The 21,477-nt window shown below is 43.6% G+C and overlaps 1 protein-coding gene across 1 annotated transcript in view; it reads right to left on the bottom strand.

Moving 5' to 3' along the window:
* Positions 1 to 485: 485 nt before the first annotated feature.
* The window catches only part of LOC147321602 (uncharacterized), a 44,345-nt gene continuing 23,353 nt past the window's right edge, over positions 486 to 21,477 (bottom strand). The window contains exons 5-10 of the mRNA XM_086305653.1: positions 19,962 to 20,376; positions 17,960 to 18,051; positions 8,118 to 8,784; positions 6,125 to 6,216; positions 4,506 to 5,697; positions 486 to 3,894 (exon numbers count right to left, since the gene is read on the bottom strand). Coding sequence (XP_086161779.1) covers positions 4,522 to 5,697; positions 6,125 to 6,216; positions 8,118 to 8,784; positions 17,960 to 18,051; positions 19,962 to 20,376 — 2,442 coding nt within the window. The 3' untranslated portion in view covers positions 486 to 3,894; positions 4,506 to 4,521. The remainder of the gene's footprint in view (positions 3,895 to 4,505; positions 5,698 to 6,124; positions 6,217 to 8,117; positions 8,785 to 17,959; positions 18,052 to 19,961; positions 20,377 to 21,477) is intronic.

Below are 21,477 nucleotides of genomic sequence, written 5' to 3'. Positions count from 1 at the left end.
AAACTCCCACTAGTTTTATATCTGGGACTCTCCACCATTTGACCTTAGAACTGAAGAAGCTTCTCGGATGAGAGGTGAAACGTCTTCAAGCAACTTAAAGAACTCCAGACGCTTTTCTTTGCAAGCTCCTTTGACCACAGAGATAATCCATCCACAATACGAGGTTACTCATTAATATACTGCTGCATGGGAAAATCCATTATGTATTTTAGTCATGTGACCAATTAAACTAAGGTAGCGGAGGGCATTACACAGCAGTTATTTGGTTTGCTCTCAATTTTGACAGCCCTATAAACTGAGCTTTAAAATGATTAGCGGTAATAAATATACATTTACATATACATATTCCTCGGACGGTAAACTAAAAACTAATCTGTGTTGGCATTTTATTTGTTTTTCAGTTTATTTGTGAGGGAAAAGAAAACAGCCAAGTCTCCTCCTCTGATAAACCTCCATTTGAAAAAGGTTCATCTGACTCTGACTGTAAATAATTTTTCATTTGTCACCTCAGGCTTTACTCTGAAATACAGGAAGGGAAATCGTGGCTCAAATAATTACCTATGAAACCATTTCTTTATTTTTCACACCAAACTGTTTTGTAAGACAAACTTTACAGAGTTCATTGAATACAACTAATAACTTGAGCTTTCACAACAGAGCAATAAAAAAAATCCAACAAATTAAAAACAGAAAATAATAAAATTAATCATTGATTAAAATCCAAAATGATGAAACTCCAGCTGGATTATTGTAATGGTACAAATCAATGTTAATTATCTCCTAATACTCATAACAACAAATCATAGTGTTCTCTTTGAGAAATGTAGTTTCTCTCATTTAATATACAATAATAATAATAATGACTCACGAGGCCTCTAATTATAAGTGTTAGCTGGTTACAGGGGTGGATCTAGAGAAATTTTCTTAGGGTGGCATAGAAATCAAATGGGGTGGCAAAATCAGAGTCTTCTTTTTGTCAAACACATACGCAGGTGGTTACATATGGTTAAAATGAGTCAAATGCAGTAAGTACACACGTTTTTCATATAAATATAGTCTGTAACTCAATTATTGTCTGTAGCCCACATAATTAAACACTTTAGTTACATAAAACAAGTGAGTTTTGATTGTATGTACTGTACAGCCTGTATAATAAATACATATGTAGCCCAATAAGTATAAAATCCAGAAAGCTACACAACATGGGGCGGTTGCTTTACAAACACAGGTCTAACTTAAGTTTCACTGTTTTTTGTTAGAAAACAATCACATTGTTACAGCTTAAACTGTCATGAACAAAAATTTAAACCTAATTTTTCATGATTTGTTGGATGAACCCACTGAGGTCTGAAATACAACCGGCCATGTTTGACTCCTTTTGAGTTTACGTTTGTATTTCACCCTCAAATTGTTTTATTTTATTTCCCCCGTTGCCTTGTTTGGTGTCATTCTTTTCAGCTCAACTGAATTTAGTTGTTTTTTTCACTGACATACTGCAATAGTATTAGTGATCTGAAATCACACAAAGAACTTAAAATCCTAGTAGTATTTTTTACTGTAAAAAAAAACAAAACAAAAAAAAACAGACATGTTGAGTAAATTTTCATAACTTGAAATGCAAATGTAAATTGTACATATTGTAAACATATACAACTATCTATCTAAAAATGCAGCCAATACACTTGCCGGTTTTTTTTTTCATTTTGTACAACCATTTAAAAGTATTACTAAAACTAAAATGAGAGAACAATCAGGTGTTGCACTAAGATGCCCCACAAATGATGTGTGCCAGTTAAAAAAAAATGTTTTTCCACCAAGAGACAGGAGAACAGCACAGGGACAAACCGGCAGGCCTGACAACAGGAGGTGTATCACTCCGCTGGTTTTCTCCTTAGTGGCAGTGTTTACATTGCAAATGTGCCTTTGTGACATTCATTAGTGCCCTCACTGACACACAAAACAAAACGACTACACAACAAACTAACTACACAAGACAACACAACACACTAACTATACACTCCACACTAAACGTCACAAATCTCCCACATCTAAAAACCCTCTCTCTCTCACTCTGTCTCGCTGCCGTTGCTCCCAAAACTCTCCCTCTTCCTAAACAACCAAATCCTACGTGTTGCCTTTTTTTTTTTAAATTGGTCGACATGGTACATTTTTCCCCCGATAGGAAACAGGTGGCTTTTTTTCCCCCTTTCTTTACTGTTTTCGCGCAGTCTTTAGAAAACGCTTAAAAAACACACACATAAAAATGTGACGACAGTGTTTAGAAAAAAAGCGTGGCTGATATATATGATCATAACTCTGGATTTACTGGCCTGTAATTAAAATTAAAAAACTTTGAAGTCCGAACTTTCAATATGGGCTGAAATAGAGACTCAGCGTGGCTGCAGCTTGTTGCTGTGTCAGCTTACATCAGTCATGTGATTTGGAGGTGCAGCGTGTCCGTGGACCACAGAGGGTTAATAACACTCACCTTGCTTCCATTTCCAGAGTGTAACAACCGACCACCTGTGTGAAATCTGAAATTCCCATGGTGTTATTCAAACTGTGCTCCGACACAATCATAAGCATCGCTGGCTACTGAAAACAAGAAAAAAGCCGGTCCTGCTGTGGGCTGAACCATTTGTTACTGGTGAAGGGGGGGTAACACTATAGAATATATTCAGTTTTAGCATTTATATTCACTGTTGACAGTAACTACGCTTAAAGTGTTAATGCTATCTTATTTTAATAAACAACACTGTCATATGCAAAACTGGGGTAGCACTTGGGGTGGCAAGGGATCATTTTAGGGTGGCACTTGCCACCCCATGCCACCCTTCTAGATCCGCCCCTGGCTGGTTATCAAAAAAAGCAAATACTGCACAAATTAAATCTTTAAATATGTATTAAACTTACGGGCGAGGACTGCTGCAGTATCAGTTCTGTATAACAGATACCATTGCTACATAAAAATTAAAGTACTAAATTCTACTAACGTCTTGATGCACGCTCAATCATCCAGGAAAGTAAATCTCCAAAAGTTGATTCTGTTCATCTGGACGTAGCGTTTTGTGGGAGAAACGTTTCGTCACTCATCCAAGTGACGTCTTCAGTCTCAGCTGACTGCAGGTTTCCCCAACCTTATAAACAGTACATTTAAATAATGACTGAAAACAGCCCACTGAAGGAAAAATGGGCTGGGAGGTCAGTTCCTTAATCTTAATTATGCAAATTCTCATGACCATTGATCAACAACCACTGACCAAAACCCACTGATCAATGGCCATGAGTACCATTCACAGAGAGTTGGGGAATGGCTGCAATCATAGCGTTGTAAGATGGTGAAAGATGTACCCTTAGGCCCCCTCCTCGATTCAGAGATGGTCGTTCCATTTTCACGTATATCCCTATTCTCTGCGAATGGTACTCATGGCCATTGATCAGTGGTTGTAAGAAAAGGAAAAAATCTTGGCGTAGATATCTATACTTGCAGATTCATAAATTTAACATCCAGGATTATTCACTGTCTCTTCAGATCCATTGTGATCCAGTGATTTCAGTCCTGCATGATCACGCTGATGTTTGCACAGAGCAGAAAATGAAGTGAATGTTTTTGCACATTAGTAAGAGTAAAACTATTTACAGCGTGGGATCGTTCATGTTTGGAGTATGAACTGAGATTCTTGAAGCTGCTTTTTAACCCCACTGTGACAGAATTCATGTCTTTTTAATTCACTTGATGTGGGGAAGCTTTTCCCACATTCTTTGCAGTAGCTCATTTTGTCACCACTCTGTGTACGTTGATGTCGTTTTACACTCCATTGCTGACTGAAACGCTTTCCCACCACCACAGTGACGACAGGGTGGAGAACTGGATCCATCTGTGTCGCTCTGCTTCTAAACAAAGACACACAGACAGTGAAGGTCAGGCAATTCCTTCAACATTTTTATCCCGAATATTGCCTGAAATAAAGAGCATTTCTGCAAACATCCACATTTTACTGTTTACATTATAACGCTCAGCTTACTGGGCGAAAATGACTTCATTTCTAGGTAATCTACTTAATGGGAAGATTGGTGGTTAAACCCCTGGATGTTCTACTCTGCATGCCACAAGATACTGACCCCAAGCTGCTCTCCGATGCATCCATTGGATTGTGAATGTCAGACAGAGAGAAAGGGGAGGAGCTTTTAAAACTTTACTTTTTCCAACAAGTTTCAGGAGATTTGTATCCGATTTGACTCAATATTCTGTCCATAAAGTTTTCATGTCTAATTTAGCTTTGAAATTAACCCTCTCAGGCTCAAATTAAACTTTTTGTTGCTAATGCACAACCAAGTCCTGCAGTGGTACTTCTGTGTAAAAAAAACTCATAAAATATGTATGTGGGGTAATCAGGTTGTTAGTTTTTAACTGTTGCAAATCGGCAACGGCTGCCTTGAGAGGGTTAAACTTCATTCACGTAATACTTCAAAATAGCGGCAACAGTACAAATACAAATACATACCTCACAGTAACTGCACTTATAGTCTCTTTCTGGTGTGGATCTGACGGTGAAATCTCAGGAAACGTGGCTCTTTAAAAGCCTTTTCACACAGGTCACATTTATAAGGTCTCTCCTCAGTGTGGGTAAGTTTGTGGCGTTGCAAGTGTGGATATGTTGTAAACAGTTTGCCACACAGATCACAGGAGTAAACATCATGTCTGGTGTGAATCCGTACGTGAATATTGCGGTAACCTAGCGTCCTGAAAGTTTTTCCACAAATGCCACAGCTGTACGCCTTAATTCCAGAGTGAGTAACTTGATGATGTCGTAAGGTGCTACTGAAAGCAAAAGCTTTACCACACTGATCACAGCTGTACGCCTTGATTCCAGAGTGAGTAACTTGATGATGTCTTAAGGTGCTACTGCAACTAAAAGCTTTACCACACAACTCACAACTGTATGGTTTAACTCCACTGTGGATGACTTGGTGTCTTTTTAAGTTTCCAGCCTGGGTAAAAGACTTTCCACACAACTCACACATGTACGATTTAACTCCACTGTGGATGAGTTGGTGTTTTTTCAAGTTTCCAGGATCATTAAAAGACTTTCCACACAAGTCGCAGCTGTATGCTTTAAATCCAGAGTGAGTAACTTGATGACGTTGTAAGTGGCTACTGCAAGAAAAAGTTTTTCCACACTGATCACAGTTGTACGCCTTGATTCCAGAGTGGGTAAATTGATGACGTTGTAAGCGGCCACTACAAGCAAAAGTTTTTCCACACTGATCACAGTTGTACGCCTTAATTCCAAAGTGAGCAACTTGATGACGCTGTAAGTTACCACTGCAAGTAAAAGCTTTACCACACAACTCACAGCTGTACGCTTTCTCTTCACTGTGGATGAGTTTGTGTGTTTTTAACCTTCCAGGATGGGTATAAGACTTTCCACACAACTCACAGCTGTATGGTTTAACTCCACTGTGAATGACTTGGTGTGATTTTAGGTGTCCTTGCTGGGTAAAATTCTTCCCACACAAGTCACATCTGTACGGTTTATCTCCACTGTGGACCAGTTGGTGTGCTTTAAAGTTTCCAAGATGGGTAAAATTCTTCCCACACTCATCACAGCTGTATTTTTTCTCTCCCTTTATTCTGTGAGGTTTGTCGGCCTCCTGAGAGCGCTGACTTCTCGCTCCGTGTTGGTCCTGCAGTGACTGAGATACAAACAGAGGCAGTGAGTGAAATGCAGTCATGGACTAAACTGAAACTGCCTCCATTAGTGGGATCCAAGATGTCAACAAACACATTGTAGGTGGATTACTTGGTGTGTTTTTAAGCTTGTCCAATCTGGACAGAATCAACTTTTTGGAGACACTGTAGGTGTGCTGTGCCCCAGTCTAGGGGTACAGGACCTGTCATGTGCAAGACTGATTACTTGGGGTCGAAACCTTTGTGATACAGCTACCTGTTGAAATACATTCCACCCAAGATCACTTGATGAGGGAGGGTGCCATTTACGCATTAACACGTTGTTGCCAATGCTGTAAACATGGGGGTTTGCTCGTTGGAATTTACAGCAAGTAAACATTTGGCCAGAGTTGGATCATTCTGTTGCACATGGACAAAATCTGCTTTACTTGCCTCAATAGACAGGTCAGGTGTAGCAGGTAGCAGGCTATCAGACACACATTTTTCTTCTTTTTCCACAGGTGGCTCAGCTTTCACAGGATCATCTTCAGAACACAGGAAAGAGTCAGACAAATCAACATCACTGTATCTGCGCTTATACACACATGTGACGACACAGGCAGGGAAAACAGAGGGCAGACTGCCAGCAGCAGATTCAGAAACAAAAACCAAATCATCGATGGGGTTTTCAATTACCTCGGAGATTGGGAAAATCTTTCCATTTGCTAGATCATTCCCCAGAATAATAGTAACCGCCTGTACGTGCAAGCGAGGGCGCACCCCAATTGCTACCGGGCCCGAAACGAGAGGTGACTGTAGGAAAACGCTGTGTAGCGGAGCCCGTGACACACACATACATCTCCACTCCCCACACGAGAGCATCAGCACCACAAAACGAGTTACTAGAAAAAGGCAACGCGCTATCCAAAATGAGAGACTTGGTAGCCCCAGTGTCACACAAAATCACAATCAGCACACGATCCTCCTCTTTTCCAGTAGGTGAGGCGAACGCTTTTGAAAAGAAAGGTCCGGAGGATCCGACGGGATTAGGCATAGAGACCAACCGACTCAAACCTGGAGAAAACCAACACTCTTTGGCTTTCTCCAGGTTTGAGTTTGCTCTTAGGGACGAAGTGATAGACAATTAGCAATGACATGGCTGGTGTCATGGCAATAAAAGCATTCACGAACATTCATGGGAACTGGATCAGGGTGTGTTTGATGTGCAGGAGAAACCCTTAAGCTCCTCGCAGGCGCAGACAACGGAGTATATTCACACAGCTGAAAATGTAGCGCAATGGGTCAACAGAAACTCATCTGCGAGAACAGCAGCTGAATCCACCTTTTGCTCATTGAGGTACATAACAACATTTTTTGGAAGACACGTTTTGAATTCTTCCAACAGAACCAATTGTCTTAGCTAAGTAAAATCCTTCACTTTACTTGCACCTAACTACTTATCAAACTTATCTACATGTGTTTGGTTGGCAGATTTTTCGCAGGACCGAAACATTTGGCAACATGCCTCATGAACTAACTCAGAAAACACTAAAATAGTGGATTTCACAATTTCACAATCCCGACTGTGATCAATGGATAAGCTCGTGCACACTTCTTGTGCTTTCCCCACCAATTTGTACTGCAACAACAAACTCCACACGTCCTTGGGCCATTTTAAAGTGGTTGCGATGCGTTCAAAGGCATTAAAGTAAGAGTCAACCTTACTTTCTCTGAAAGGTGGCACTAAGGCAATTTGCTTTCTTGCATCAAACTGGTCAGAGGAGAATCAGTCAAGTTTTACTCACATTTTTACTCAATGGGGTAGAGGTAACATTGCTCCATAGGCCTTATTCGGAGATGCAGTAGCTCAACTTCTTTGGCTTTAGCCTAAAGCTCCACCTCTTTCAGGCAAAGGGCAAGCTTAAGATCATCCGTAATCAATTCTGGTAATTGTCTGGCCAGGATAATGTTTGGGACTTGAACGGCAGCAGGAGCCTCCATCCACCACCAAACCTCCAGACGCATCAACCGGTCGAAGTTTCACCTTCGCAATTACCCCTTTTTCCACCATCTGCTCTGCCAGACACTGCTTAATTTCTGCCTTTTTTGGATTTAAGAGGACACCAACATTAAACAAATTTGCCACAAACAACAAATCTGCCTTGGTGCATCGATCCAACTTAGCCATGGTGGGTTGATGTGCAAAATAACACACATCAAAGTAATTACAGCTAGTTTACCCATTACACCACAAGAAAGCTGCCAACCAAAAGCTGAAGGAAACCTACAAGACACAATGAGCAAAAAAAAAATGGCAAACAAAAAGAGCGTACAAGCCCCACTTTATTTTCAGCCCCAGTCTAAGGATACGCTTAAAGTCCACTGTGGATGAACTGGTATCTTTTTAAGCCTCCAGCCTGGGTAAAAGACTTTACAAAAAACTCACCTATGTACACTTTAACTCCACTGTGGATGAGTTGGTGTTTTTTCAAGTCTGCAGGATCGTTAAAAGACTTTCCACACAAGTCGCAGCTGTACGGTTTAAATCCAGAGTGAGTGACTTGGTGACGTTGTAAGGTGCTACTCCGAGCAAAAGCTTTACCGCATTGACCACAGCTGTACGCCTTGATTCCAGAGTGGATGAGTTGATGACGCTGTAAGTTACCACTGCAAGTAAAAGCTTTACCACACAACTCACAACTGTATGGTTTAACTCCACTGTGGATGACTTGGTGTGTTTTTAAGCTTGCAGAGTGGGTAAAAGACTTTCCACATAACTCACAGCTGTATGGTTTAACTCCACCGTGGATGACTTGGTGTGTTTTTAAGCTTGCAGGGTGGGTAAAAGACTTTCCACACAACTCACAGCTGTATGGTTTAACTCCACTGTGGATGCGCTGGTGTGATTTTAGGTGTCCTTTCTGGGTAAAACGTTTTCCACACAAGTCACATCTGTACGGTTTATCTCCACTGTGGACGAGTTGGTGTGCTTTAAAGTTTCCAAGATGGGTAAAATTCTTCCCACACTCATCACAGCTGTATTTTTTCTCTCCCTTTCTTCTGTGAGGTTTGTCGGCCTCCTGAGAGCGCTGACTTCTCACTCCGTGTTGGTCCTGCAGTGACAGAGATACAAACAGAGGCAGTGAGTGAAATGCAGTCGTGGACTAAACTGAAACTGCCTCCATTAGTGGGATCCAAGATGTCAACAAACACATTGTAGGTGGATGTTGGTGTGTTTTTAAGCTTGTCCAATCTGGACAGAATCGACTTTTTGGAGACATTGTAGGTGTGCTGTTCCCCAGTCTAGGGGTACAGGACCATAACATAAGGGTAAGAAAGGAAGTGACCCTGCCCGAATCCCCCAAATCATACCTAGAAGCCAATCTTTGAAGTGAACGGTGGTTTATTTGTGTCTACACTGTCCATTTACAAGTGAACTAATTTACACACTATATACAAAAACTCAGTAAATCTCAGGAGCCACACATGGGTAACACAAGGTTTGGAAGCCAGGGTCAGGTCTGCTGCTGTCAGGCGCTGCCGCCGACAACTGCTGGTGTAGCATCTTTTAAAAACAGCCACATGATCAGGGGATCAATCAGCCGCCACCAGCTCTCCAATCAGGAAGGACCTGTAGATTCTTAAAGACATAGAACACCACAAAATATACAGCTGGCCAGGGCCGTAACACCGCCCTTCCCAAGACAAAACATCTCCCCTACAGATGTTTGGCACTCAGGAGTGGAGAAAACCACTTGACAGTACATCTGCTGTCACATTGTCAGTTCCTTTTTTGTGATGGATCTCCAAATTAAAATCCTTTACTAGGAGTTACCATCTCATGAGCCTCTAGTTGGAATTGTGTATTCTAGTCAAAAACACAAAGGGCTTGTGATCGGTGTAGACAAAGACAGGCGATGAACTGCAACCTATATATGTTTTAGCGCCAAAATGTGGTAGTGCAAGCAACAGGGAAAGAGCATCTTTATCTATGGTACTGTAATTTTGCTGGTGAATGTTGAATTTCCTTTAAAAGTAACCGATTGGATGATCAACACCCTGCTCATCCTTCTGCAACAGCACCTCACCTGCACAGCTGGCGCGGGCATCCACCTGTAGTTTGAAAGGACGCATAAAATCAAGAGTGGCAAAGACTGGTATTCTGAGCTTTGGCAGACTGAAAAGGTTTCTGGCATGTGGATGACCACACTAATGGTTTTGACACACCAGTGAGACTGGTGAGAGGTGCAACTACATCAGCAAACTTTTTGCAGAAACCACGATAGTAGCCAGCCATTCCGAGGTCCCGGCGAATCTCACATCTAGTGCGAGGCACACGGAAATGTAGGACAGCCTGAATTTTGGCCAGGAGGGGGCGCACCGGACCCACCTGCTTCACTAGATAAGCCACTGTGGCTTATCTAGTGAAGGTGTTGGAATGTGGCAGGGGCATTTCGAATGGCAAAAGGCATGACGATATATATTGGAGAAAGTGATTGGGAGTGACGAAGGCGGAACTGATGCATGTGGAGTGAGGGGAACTTGCCAATAACCCTTTAATAAATCAAGTGACAAACTTTGCAGAGCAAACCCTATCAACACAATCTTCCATTCGGGGGAGAGGATAGGAGTCCGGTTTGGTCAGATTTTTGAAAATCTGTACAAAAACATGGGGTTTTGTCTTCCTTCGGCATGAGAAGGCACTCCATGTACTAGAACTCGGGACAGCTAGACCATTTTTAGCAAACTCACTATTTTTGCAGTCTGAAATATTGAAAATTGACGATATAGTGAAATTCCAAACAGCACAAATTATATTCAAAGCAAAAAATAAAGAACTGCCAGGTAATATTCAGAGTATGTTTTTTTGAAAGAAGGAAGTTATAATTTAAGGGGTTTTTGTAACTTCAAAACAATGAAGGTACATACTACAAGAAAAGGCTTTTGTGTTTCTGTTCATGGAGTGAAACTATGGAACAAACTGAATATGGAATTAAAGCAACGTCCAAACATAAAACTGTTCAAAAAGAGTTATAAAAATATGATCTTCTCGATCTATAAAGAAAAGGAAAATATTTAAATTAAGTGAATGTCTCTATTTAAAAACAAACAAACAAACAAAAAATTCATGATGTGATATTATAGTATATAGTATATCAGAAATCTGTTCACTATTTTTATTACAAATTATATCAGTAAGGAAGCTGACTAAATATTCACTGATAATTTATGGCAAAGGGGTGGGATTAAATAAGTGTATACTTCTTCCCACTCCCTTTCAACATGTAAATTAATCAGAATGTTTTTTGTATGTAATTTGTATAGTATTTTTTTTCTCTCTTATTTCTTTTCTAAATGTACTTGTATATTGTTCACATGTTGAAATAAATTATCAATCAATCAATCAATCAATCAAAAGTAGGAAACTTCTTGCTGAAAAACTGCGCATTTGGTAGGTGTTGAGGAACATATATGTTTTCTTAGTGCTTATTTGATTATTTTGTTTATGTATTTTAATAACAGGCCAGCTTTGACTCACAAACCAATTGCTTAGCCAGACTGAAATACTGTGCAAAAACAGGAAACTGTGAAGAACAGGAAGTACAGAAAAGCGGAACTAAGCAACGCAAACACACAGATCAAGTAGGGTTACTAAAATAACATGAGGAGCGAGGATGCAGACAGTTTTGCAGCTATAGGGTAGACATATAGTATTGAAATAGATCAAGGGACGGTTTAGTAGGGGAGGAGCAAGCGGATTATAACATAGGTGATATGCTTGTAATGTTTTAGATCTGCAGAGGGTTTAGCCTGGTGCACATCCCTTTCCGGAAAGTAATGATTCAATAAAATAATTATAAATACTTTGGCAAGTGAGTCGTGTTCTCTCTGTCCAGTAAAAGAATAAAAAGAAAAAGATTTAATAGTTCGGTTCACACGATAAGTGTGTTGTTTGTTCGGAGGATGGTCACCTACATCTACGTCATGTTCATGACAGTGGTGCGAGATGGAGTGTCAGCAATCAGGGATGGGTGATTTTTGATCAGAGAGCACAAATCATTCTGGGCAGCGTCATCCAAATGTTTTAGGTGGTATTTTAAATTCACTAATATTTTCTGAGTCGGGAGCAACCCTTAGCACAAATGAAAACTAAGTCATCACTTTCTGGATTATACTCAGATGGGGCCGCTGACACAACTACAGGCAAGGCTGATGGTGCAGCAGGGGACGAAGAGGGGTTTACACCTGCCTCGCGAAAAAAATAAGGCTTCATCAGGTTGACGAGATGAAGTCACATGACGCTTTCTTCTACAGTCTCTGTAAAGCACTTTGAATCACCTTGTTGTTGAATTGTGCTATACAAATAAACTTGCCTTGCCTTGCCTTACAGTCTGGGGTGCCTATAACAGAATCTGTGTCACAGAACTTTGTCTGGAGAGAAGATCTCTTTGAGCAGCCACGGGGACACGCACTGTGTGTTCAAACACTAGATCTGCGGGACTGAAACCTATGGACTCCTGCGCACGCTCTCTCACCAATAGAAGGAGAAGAGGCAGACCCTCATCCCACTCTCTTCCTGACTCGAGGCAGAACTTTCTCATCATAGCTTTTAATGTTTTAATGGAAACGCTTGAGCATGCCCTGTGATTCGGGATGATACACACTGGATTTTTAATGCTTTATGCCAAGCGATTTCATGAGCTGAGTGAAAATCTTGGATATGAAGTAAATGGTAAATGGCCTGTATTTATATAGCGCTTTTCTAGTCCCTAAGGACCCCAAAGCGCTTTACATATCCAGTCATCCACCCATTCACGCACACATTCACACACTGGTGATTAGGGATGGGTACCGGTGTCCGGTGCCATGATGGCACCGGTTCTGACATAAACGGTAGTAACCAGACCGAAAAGCAGCGCACATTTCGGTGCGTTATTTCAGTGCTTTTTTTTTCCTGAGCTGTGATACACTTCTAGCCAATCATTTTACGTTTCCCAGGATAGTAGGCGGGTCCAGGTACGTACGTTCAGTTAGAGCAGAGCTACAGATTAAAAATGTCCAAGGCGAAGCGGTCAATAGTCTGGCTGTACTTCACAGTAAAAGATGCAAACTCAGCAGCAACAAGTGCTTTAAGCTGATACTGTGATATTGTCAAAGGAGGTAACACCTCGTATCCGATGAAACACCTGGAGACGCATAGCGGGTTTTTTTAAAAGCAGAGAAATGCGCCGTATTTGATAGCTTGCTGCGAGACCTCACACTGTGCACGTTGGGTGGGTTGCCAGTTATCGGACCGGAGCAACATCCCCCAAAAACCCGAAGAATAGAGTCCTGGCCCCTAGCCCTGCCAGTGTAGCCAACAGGCTTCAGTTCATCTCAGAATGGTTAAAACATACCTTCTTAGTTGAGCCCTGGCTAGATGTTGAACAGGCACTATGCAAGGATCTAGAGATTTCAGACCTACCATTTATTAGCTCAAACATCAAAAGACATGAATGCTTTAAAAGTATCAACATCAGCTTTTCTCTGACAGCATGGTGGGAGTTTCTAAAAATAACGGAGTCTTCATTAATCCCATGCAAACGTACACCTATCTGGAATAACCCTGACATATTACAAAACAATAATATGATTAATTTCCCAGAATGGAGTTGTAGAGGAATTAAATACTTAGAACATATATTAGAGGGAACAGAATTTATTCCATTTGACAGACTAGTTGCACAATATGGGATCAACAAGACAAGATTTTTAGAATATCAACAAATTAAATCCATAGTAAAAAAGAAATTTAACCTCAGTCAAGTTGAATTACAAACACCACTAAGTGCGGCACATTTTCTTACTCTTAAATCCCCCAAATTATTATCTAAAATATACAGAACACTTTCTAAATTAGATGAATCAATATCCCTTCCTATTGCAAAGTGGGAAGCAGATTTATCAGTCAGCTTAGACCAAAACTTCTGGTCTCAGATTTGCTTAAAAACCTTTAAATTAATTAAAAATCCCAGTCTGCAATTAATACAATACAAAATACTACATAGAGTGCACTATACAGGTCATCGGATGTTCAAGATGGGCTTTACATCTTCCAACAACTGCTCACACTGTCAAGGCAATACACCAGACAATTACATCCACGCTCTTTGGTTCTGTCCACCAGTGCAAAAGTTTTGGCGCGAGATATGTGAAGACTTATCAAAGTGTCTGAAATGTAACATTCCAACCTCCCCCTTAGTGTGTTTACTGGGCAGCTTAGATAATGTCACTTCAGAAAAGAATATAGCCCATATGATTTTCACTGCCCTATGCATAGCCAAGAAAACTGTCCTCATGAACTGGAAAAATAAAAATTATCTTAATTCTAACCAATATAGAAATTATCTATTAGATTACATTAGTCTTGATACAGCCTCTGCCACCACATCAGATCAATTGCTCTGGACTCCTTTTATCAGCTCCATCACCTAGTGGGGGGTCATAGTTTGGTCCCGCCTTCACTGTTGTGATTGGTGTGGGGGTAGGGACAGGCTTAGGGCGTCGGGGGGTTCCCCGGAGGCATCTTCCTTGGGGGGTTCAACCCGGGGTAGCGGTCATGTCCGGTTGGGGGCTCTGTTGGCTCTCAGGTGACTGTTGGCTCGCGGCTGCGTGCAGCGGGGCTAGGGGAGGGTCTGTGCTGACGGACGTGGGTTACTGACCTGGTAGCCTGGCTGGCCCTGGGTGGGTCCGGGATGGGCGTGAGGTTCTGGGGGCGCTCCGTCTCTGGGCTGGGGCCCGGGCCGGGCCTCGGGGGCTTGGATCCTGGTTGGTGTGTTGCCGGGGTTGTGGGCGGGTGGGTGCATGGGGGCCCACCCCTGGAGCAGGGTGCCGCCGGTGCGTCGAACCACCTGGGGGGCTCTTCAACTGGTGGGGGAGATGGTCACATCTTGCAGGAGCTTTCCTCTCTTCAGGAACTCTCTCTGCAGGAGGGGGAGATACAGGAGAGGTGGAGGAAGATCTCAGCCTGGGCGTCTATTGTCTTATGTAGTCTGGAAGATGAGTGGATGGTGGGGTGGGTGCAGTTTTCTCTGTGGTGGGGTTGGGTGGACTGTCCCGGGCTCTGTGGGGCCGGGAGGCGCTGCTGCACTGGGCCCCGGTCTGGATGGGCCTGGGCCCCCTTTCCCTGGCGGGTCGCGGAGTGTGGGAGTGCCTACTGGGGTCAGCAGGGGAGCTGGCCCCAGGGAGGGGTTACCTGCCCCTCCCTTCCTTCCCTCCCCATCTCCAGCTGCCTCCCTCTTCCCGCTCCACCACAACCACCCACACATGCAGGGCCTTGGAGTAGGGGTATGTCACCAGGGTGCAGAGGAGGCTACCCCCCCCTCTGTCCCCTTCTGGCTGCCTCTGCCTCAATTTTATCCCACAACTTAGACATTCACATTATTCACACTCTCATTACACATACATATAGGATCTTGGGGGTGGGCACAATCACGGAGTCCAAATTACCATCAGGGTGTACACCTCACCCCTGGCGTCGTTGCCCACCTCTAAATACACTTAGACATTGAGGGCTATCAGGAGGGACTATGCGCTTACCTGCTGCTCCTTGGCAGGTAGCTCCATGCCCTCCTGGGTTTTAAATGCACCTTAGAACACACATGCATCAACACTACAATGAGCGGGTGGAGGGAGGTTTGGAGTCTTCTCCCACCCCCATTCTCTGCGGCCTGCTGGAGCGGGAGGGCTAGTAGGAGGAGTTGGCCGTCCGACTGCGGTCTGGAGTGTGGGGCCTCCCTGCTGCTACGGAGTCGGGGTGGTCTGCCTCTCCCCACCGCAGGGAAAAGGGTAACACCACCTGGGTCTGGGTGCAGTTCCCCCCTCCAGGGGCAAGGGTACCTAGACCCGGTTTGTAGAGTACGCTTGGGGAGTGTGATCGTGTGTACAGCGTCTCTTTATGTCTGTCTCCACGTTGGTTGAGTGTGGAGTAAGTGCATATGAGAGCATGAGGGTGGGAATGGATGTTTGTGTCTGTGTGTGCCTGTATGTCTGTGTCTATATGTCAGGCTGGGTATCAGACGCCACCTCTCTGGGGACACCTCAGGCCCTCCAAGGTTTGGAGGCCTATCTCCACCTACCACCACTTCCCCTGCCGGTGGCGGACTCCCTCAGGTGTCGGTGTGTTGGTGGTTCTTTGTGTCTGGGGGTGGGCGTCCAGGTACACACCGGCTCACTCCTTGGCGGCCGCTTATCGGGGCCTGGAGCCTGGGGCTCGCTCGGGCCCCTTCGGGGGTGGGGTGCCCCCGGCCTCTCGGCCTGGGGCTCGGTCACTCAGGCACAGCTGGCGGCCGGCGGGGCTCACGGGCGCGTCACTGCAACTCCCCCTGGCTTCTGCTCCGTGGCTGCTGAGCGAACCCTCATCTGGGACTCTCCTCAGCTCTTACTGGAACAGTGGCGCGGCTGCCCCTCTGTTGGTCTTCCATGGTCTCTTGTGTTTTGGGGCCTCTGGATGTCTGGAGTTTTGATCTCCTCCATACCTGCTTCACACCCTGGAGGACGGGGCTGTGGCCCCCCCACACTCCCTAGCAGATCGTTACATGGAGAAGCCTTTGGAATACAAGCGCTGATCCACACGGGTATGCACACGGGTGTTCACTGCTCGTAGACCCAAATTACACCTTTCTTGGCTGCTACTTCGAAGCACATCTGTCCTGCGTGCTGCACAACAACATTGAATATTTAGTATTTACTGCTGTTTACACTTTTTTTGCTTGTTTTCTATTCTTCTCTCAACAGGTGATCCAGGAGATTTTTTTTTTTCTCCCCCCTTTTCTCACTGTCCCTCTCCCCTTCTGTTTTTCCTTTCCTTCCTCTTTCTTTCTCCCTTTCCTATCTCTCACTCATGTCTGTCCCGTCTGTAACATCTGAAAATAAAATATAATAAATAATAAAAACAAAGATCGACCAAATGGACCAATACGGCAATGCCACGATGATCCATTTGGCAAAGTAAATCCATTGGGTATCCTTGTTGGTCTTCAGACAACAATTCTGATGGCTAAAGAACCAAATGGGACAGGCGAGAAAAAAAAGAAAAAAAAAGAAATGATGACGGATGATGGTGGCAGCAGCCGTTCTTCTCTGCGTGAGTAGCTAATTTACGTTGAGTAGGCTAACCACGTTATTACATTAATGCATGTAAGGTGAACTAGCAAACATCATCATAGCTACATGCGGCTGTCCTCTTGTTTGATGGCAGATACTCCCTTCACCCTGGACAAAAAGGCTAAAATGACCAAAGAAAAAGTGGGAAACAGCTGAACATGAGAGGATTTTGGACAAAGTTTGTGTTTTTTTTCCATTGTTTAAGCACTGCTTCCAGCCAAGAGTGATACCATATATGCCCTATAGCTGCAGAAAAGGCTAACATTGTTATCTTTTTACAAAAAAAAAAAAAAAACAGCTGAACATGAGAGGTTTTTGGACAAAGTTTGTGTTCTCCATTCTTTAAGCACCGGTTTGAGCACCGTTTAAGCACCGGCACCGTTTCAAAAGTACCGATTTGGCACCGGTATCGGATAAAACCTAAACGATACCCATCCCTACTGGTGATGGTAAGCTACATTGTAGCCACAGCCACCCTGACAGAGGCGAGGCTGCCGGACACTGGCGCCACCAGGCCCTCTGAAGTTTGACCCTCGGTCTGTTGGAACAGATTTTGGCAAACCGAAAGCGGAGAAAAAGTTCACTTGCACTCTGACAACAGCTTTGACTTTAACAGTGAGGAACGGAATAGCCTCGGGGAAGCGTGTGGCGGCGCACATCAAAGTTAAAATATACTAACGTCCTGACTTTGTTTTTGGGAAGCGGTCCTACACAATCAATGAGTATGTGCTGAAATGGTTCCCCTAAAGCCGGGATCAGATGCAATGGAGCGGGAGGAATAACTTGGTTGGTTTTACACTGACCCGATAAAGGTGAAAGGAGCGGCAGTACCTAGTTACATCCGTTTTTAACCCTGGCCACAAAAAGTGATGCAGAATACGATGGTTTTTCTAATTCCTAAATGTCCAGAGAAACTGTCATGTGCAAGACTGATTACTTGGGGTCGGAACCTTTGTGATACAACTACCTGTTGAAATACATTCCACCCAAGATCACTTGATGAGGGAGGGTGCCATTTACGCATTAACACGTTGTTGCCAATGCTGTAAACATGGGGGTTTGCTCGTTGGAATTTACAGCAAGTAAACATTTGGCCAGAGTTGGATCATTCTGTTGCACATGGACAAAATCTGCTTTACTTGCCTCAATAGACAGGTCAGGTGTAGCAGGTAGCAGGCTATCAGACACACATTTTTCTTCTTTTTCCACAGGTGGCTCAGCTTTCACAGGATCATCTTCAGAACACAGGAAAGAGTCAGACAAATCAACATCACTGTATCTGCGCTTATACACACATGTGACGACACAGGCAGGGAAAACAGAGGGCAGACTGCCAGCAGCAGATTCAGAAACAAAAACCAAATCATCGATGGGGTTTTCAATTACCTCGGAGATTGGGAAAATCTTTCCATTTGCTAGATCATTCCCCAGAATAATAGTAACCGCCTGTACGTGCAAGCGAGGGCGCACCCCAATTGCTACCAGGCCCGAAACGAGAGGTGACTGTAGGAAAACGCTGTGTAGCGGAGCCCGTGACACACACATACATATCCACTCCCCACACGAGAGCATCAGCACCACAAAACGAGTTACTAGAAAAAGGCAACGCGCTATCCAAAATGAGAGACTTGGTAGCCCCAGTGTCACACAAAATCACAATCAGCACACGATCCTCCTCTTTTCCAGTAGGTGAGGCGAACGCTTTTGAAAAGAAAGGTCCGGAGGATCCGACGGGATTAGGCATAGAGACCAACCAACTCAAACCTGGAGAAAACCAACACTCTTTGGCTTTCTCCAGGTTTGAGTTTGCTCTTAGGGACGAAGTGATAGACAATTAGCAATGACATGGCTGGTGTCATGGCAATAAAAGCATTCACGAACGTTCATGGGAACTGGATCAGGGTGTGTTTGATGTGCAGGAGAAACCCTTAAGCTCCTCGCAGGCGCAGACAACGGAGTATATTCACACAGCTGAAAATGTAGCGTAATGGGTCAACAGAAACTCATCTGCGGAACAGCAGCTTTACACAATGAATCCACCTTTTGCTCATTGAGGTACATAACAACATTTTTTGGAAGACACGTTTTGAATTCTTCCAACAGAACCAATTGTCTTAGCTAAGTAAAATCCTTCACTTTACTTGCACCTAACTACTTATCAAACTTATCTACATGTGTTTGGTTGGCAGATTTTTCGCAGGACCGAAACATTTGGCAACATGCCTCATGAACTAACTCAGAAAACACTAAAATAGTGGATTTCACAATTTCATAATCCCAACTGTGATCAATGGATAAGCTCGTGCACACTTCTTGTGCTTTCCCCACCAATTTGTACTGCAACAACAAACTCCACACGTCCTTGGGCCATTTTAAAGTGGTTGCGATGCGTTCAAAGGCATTAAAGTAAGAGTCAACCTTACTTTCTCTGAAAGGTGGCACTAAGGCAATTTGCTTTCTTGCATCAAACTGGTCAGAGGAGAATCAGTCAAGTTTTACTCACATTTTTACTCAATGGGGTAGAGGTAACATTGCTCCATAGGCCTTATTCGGAGATGCAGTAGCTCAACTTCTTTGGCTTTAGCCTAAAGCTCCACCTCTTTCAGGCAAAGGGCAAGCTTAAGATCATCCGTAATCAATTCTGGTAATTGTCTGGCCAGGATAATGTTTGGGACTTGAACGGCAGCAGGAGCCTCCATCCACCACCAAACCTCCAGACGCATCAACCGGTCGAAGTTTCACCTTCGCAATTACCCCTTTTTCCACCATCTGCTCTGCCAGACACTGCTTAATTTCTGCCTTTTTTGGATTTAAGAGGACACCAACATTAAACAAATTTGCCACAAACAACAAATCTGCCTTGGTGCATCGATCCAACTTAGCCATGGTGGGTTGATGTGCAAAATAATACACATCAAAGTAATTACAGCTAGTTTACCCATTACACCACAAGAAAGCTGCCAACCAAAAGCTGAAGGAAACCTACAAAACACAATGAGCAAAAAAAAAAAAGGCAAACAAAAAGAGCGTACAAGCCCCACTTTATTTTCAGCCCCAGTCTAAGGATACGCTTAAAGTCCACTGTGGATGAACTGGTATCTTTTTAAGCCTCCAGCCTGGGTAAAAGACTTTACAAAAAACTCACCTATGTACACTTTAACTCCACTGTGGATCAGTTGGTGTTTTTTCAAGTCTGCGGGATCGTTAAAAGACTTTCCACACAAGTCGCAGCTGTACGGTTTAACTCCACCGTGGATGACTTGGTGTGTTTTTAAGCTTGCAGGGTGGGTAAAAGACTTTCCACACAACTCACAGCTGTATGGTTTAACTCCACTGTGGATGAGCTGGTGTGATTTTAGGTGTCCTTTCTGGGTAAAACGTTTTCCACACAAGTCACATCTGTACGGTTTAACTCCACTGTGGACGAGTTGGTGTGCTTTAAAGTTTCCAAGATGGGTAAAATTCTTCCCACACTCATCACAGCTGTATTTTTTCTCTCCCTTTCTTCTGTGAGGTTTGTCGGCCTCCTGAGAGGGCTGACTTCTCACTCCGTGTTGGTCCTGCAGTGACAGAGATACAAACAGAGGCAGTGAGTGAAATGCAGTCATGGACTAAACTGAAACTGCCTCCATTAGTGGGATCCAAGATGTCAACAAACACATTGTAGGTGGATTACTTGGTGTGTTTTTAAGCTTGTCCACTCTGGACAGAATCGACTTTTTGGAGACATTGTACAGTGGGGCAAAAAAGTATTTAGTCAGCCACCGATTGTGCAAGTTCCCCCACTTAAAATGATGACAGAGGTCAGTAATTTGCACCAGAGGTACACTTCAACTGTGAGAGACAGAATGTGAAAAAAAATCCATGAATCCACATGGTAGGATTTGTAAAGAATTTATTCGTAAATCAGGGTGGAAAATAAGTATTTGGTCACCTCAAACAAGGAAAATCTCTGGCTCTCACAGACCTGTAACGTCTTCTGTAAGAAGCTTTTCTGTCCCCCTCTCGTTACCTGTATGAATGGCACCTGTTTGAACTCATCATCTGTATAAAAGACACCTGTCCACAGCCTCAAACAGTCAGACTCCAAACTCCGCCATGGCCAAGACCAAAGAGCTTTCGAAGGACACCAGGAAAAGTATTGTAGACCTGCACCAGACTGGGAAGAGTGAATCTACAATAGGCAAGCAGCTTGGTGTGAAAAAATCAACTGTGGGAGCAATTATCAGAAAATGGAAGACATACAAGACCACTGATAATCTCCCTCGATCTGGGGCTCCACGCAAGATCTCATCATGAGAACGGTGAGCAAAGATCCCAGAACCACACGGGGGGACCTGGTGAATGACCTGCAGAGAGCTGGGACCAAAGTAACAAAGGTCACCATCAGTAACACACTACAACGGCAGGGAATCAAATCCCGCAGTGCCAGACGTGTTCCGCTGCTGAAGCCAGTGCATGTCCAGGCCCGTCTGAAGTTTGCCAGAGAGCACATGGATGATACAGCAGAGGATTGGGAGAATGTCATGTGGTCAGATGAAACCAAAGTAGAACTTTTTGGTATAAACTCAACTCGTCGTGTTTGGAGGAAGAAGAATACTGAGTTGCATCCCAAGAACACCATACCTACTGTGAAGCATGGGGGTGGAAACATCATGCTA

Source organism: Aulonocara sp. 'chitande type north' Nkhata Bay, linkage group LG9 (assembly GCF_057382095.1).
Source record: "Aulonocara sp. 'chitande type north' Nkhata Bay isolate Kocher_YH1m ecotype deep benthic linkage group LG9, A_spYH_male_GT1.1, whole genome shotgun sequence".
Classification (NCBI taxonomy): domain Eukaryota; kingdom Metazoa; phylum Chordata; class Actinopteri; order Cichliformes; family Cichlidae; genus Aulonocara; species Aulonocara sp. 'chitande type north' Nkhata Bay.
Note: the sequence above shows the minus strand (reverse complement) of the source record. Positions and strands in the feature narration are given on the sequence as shown.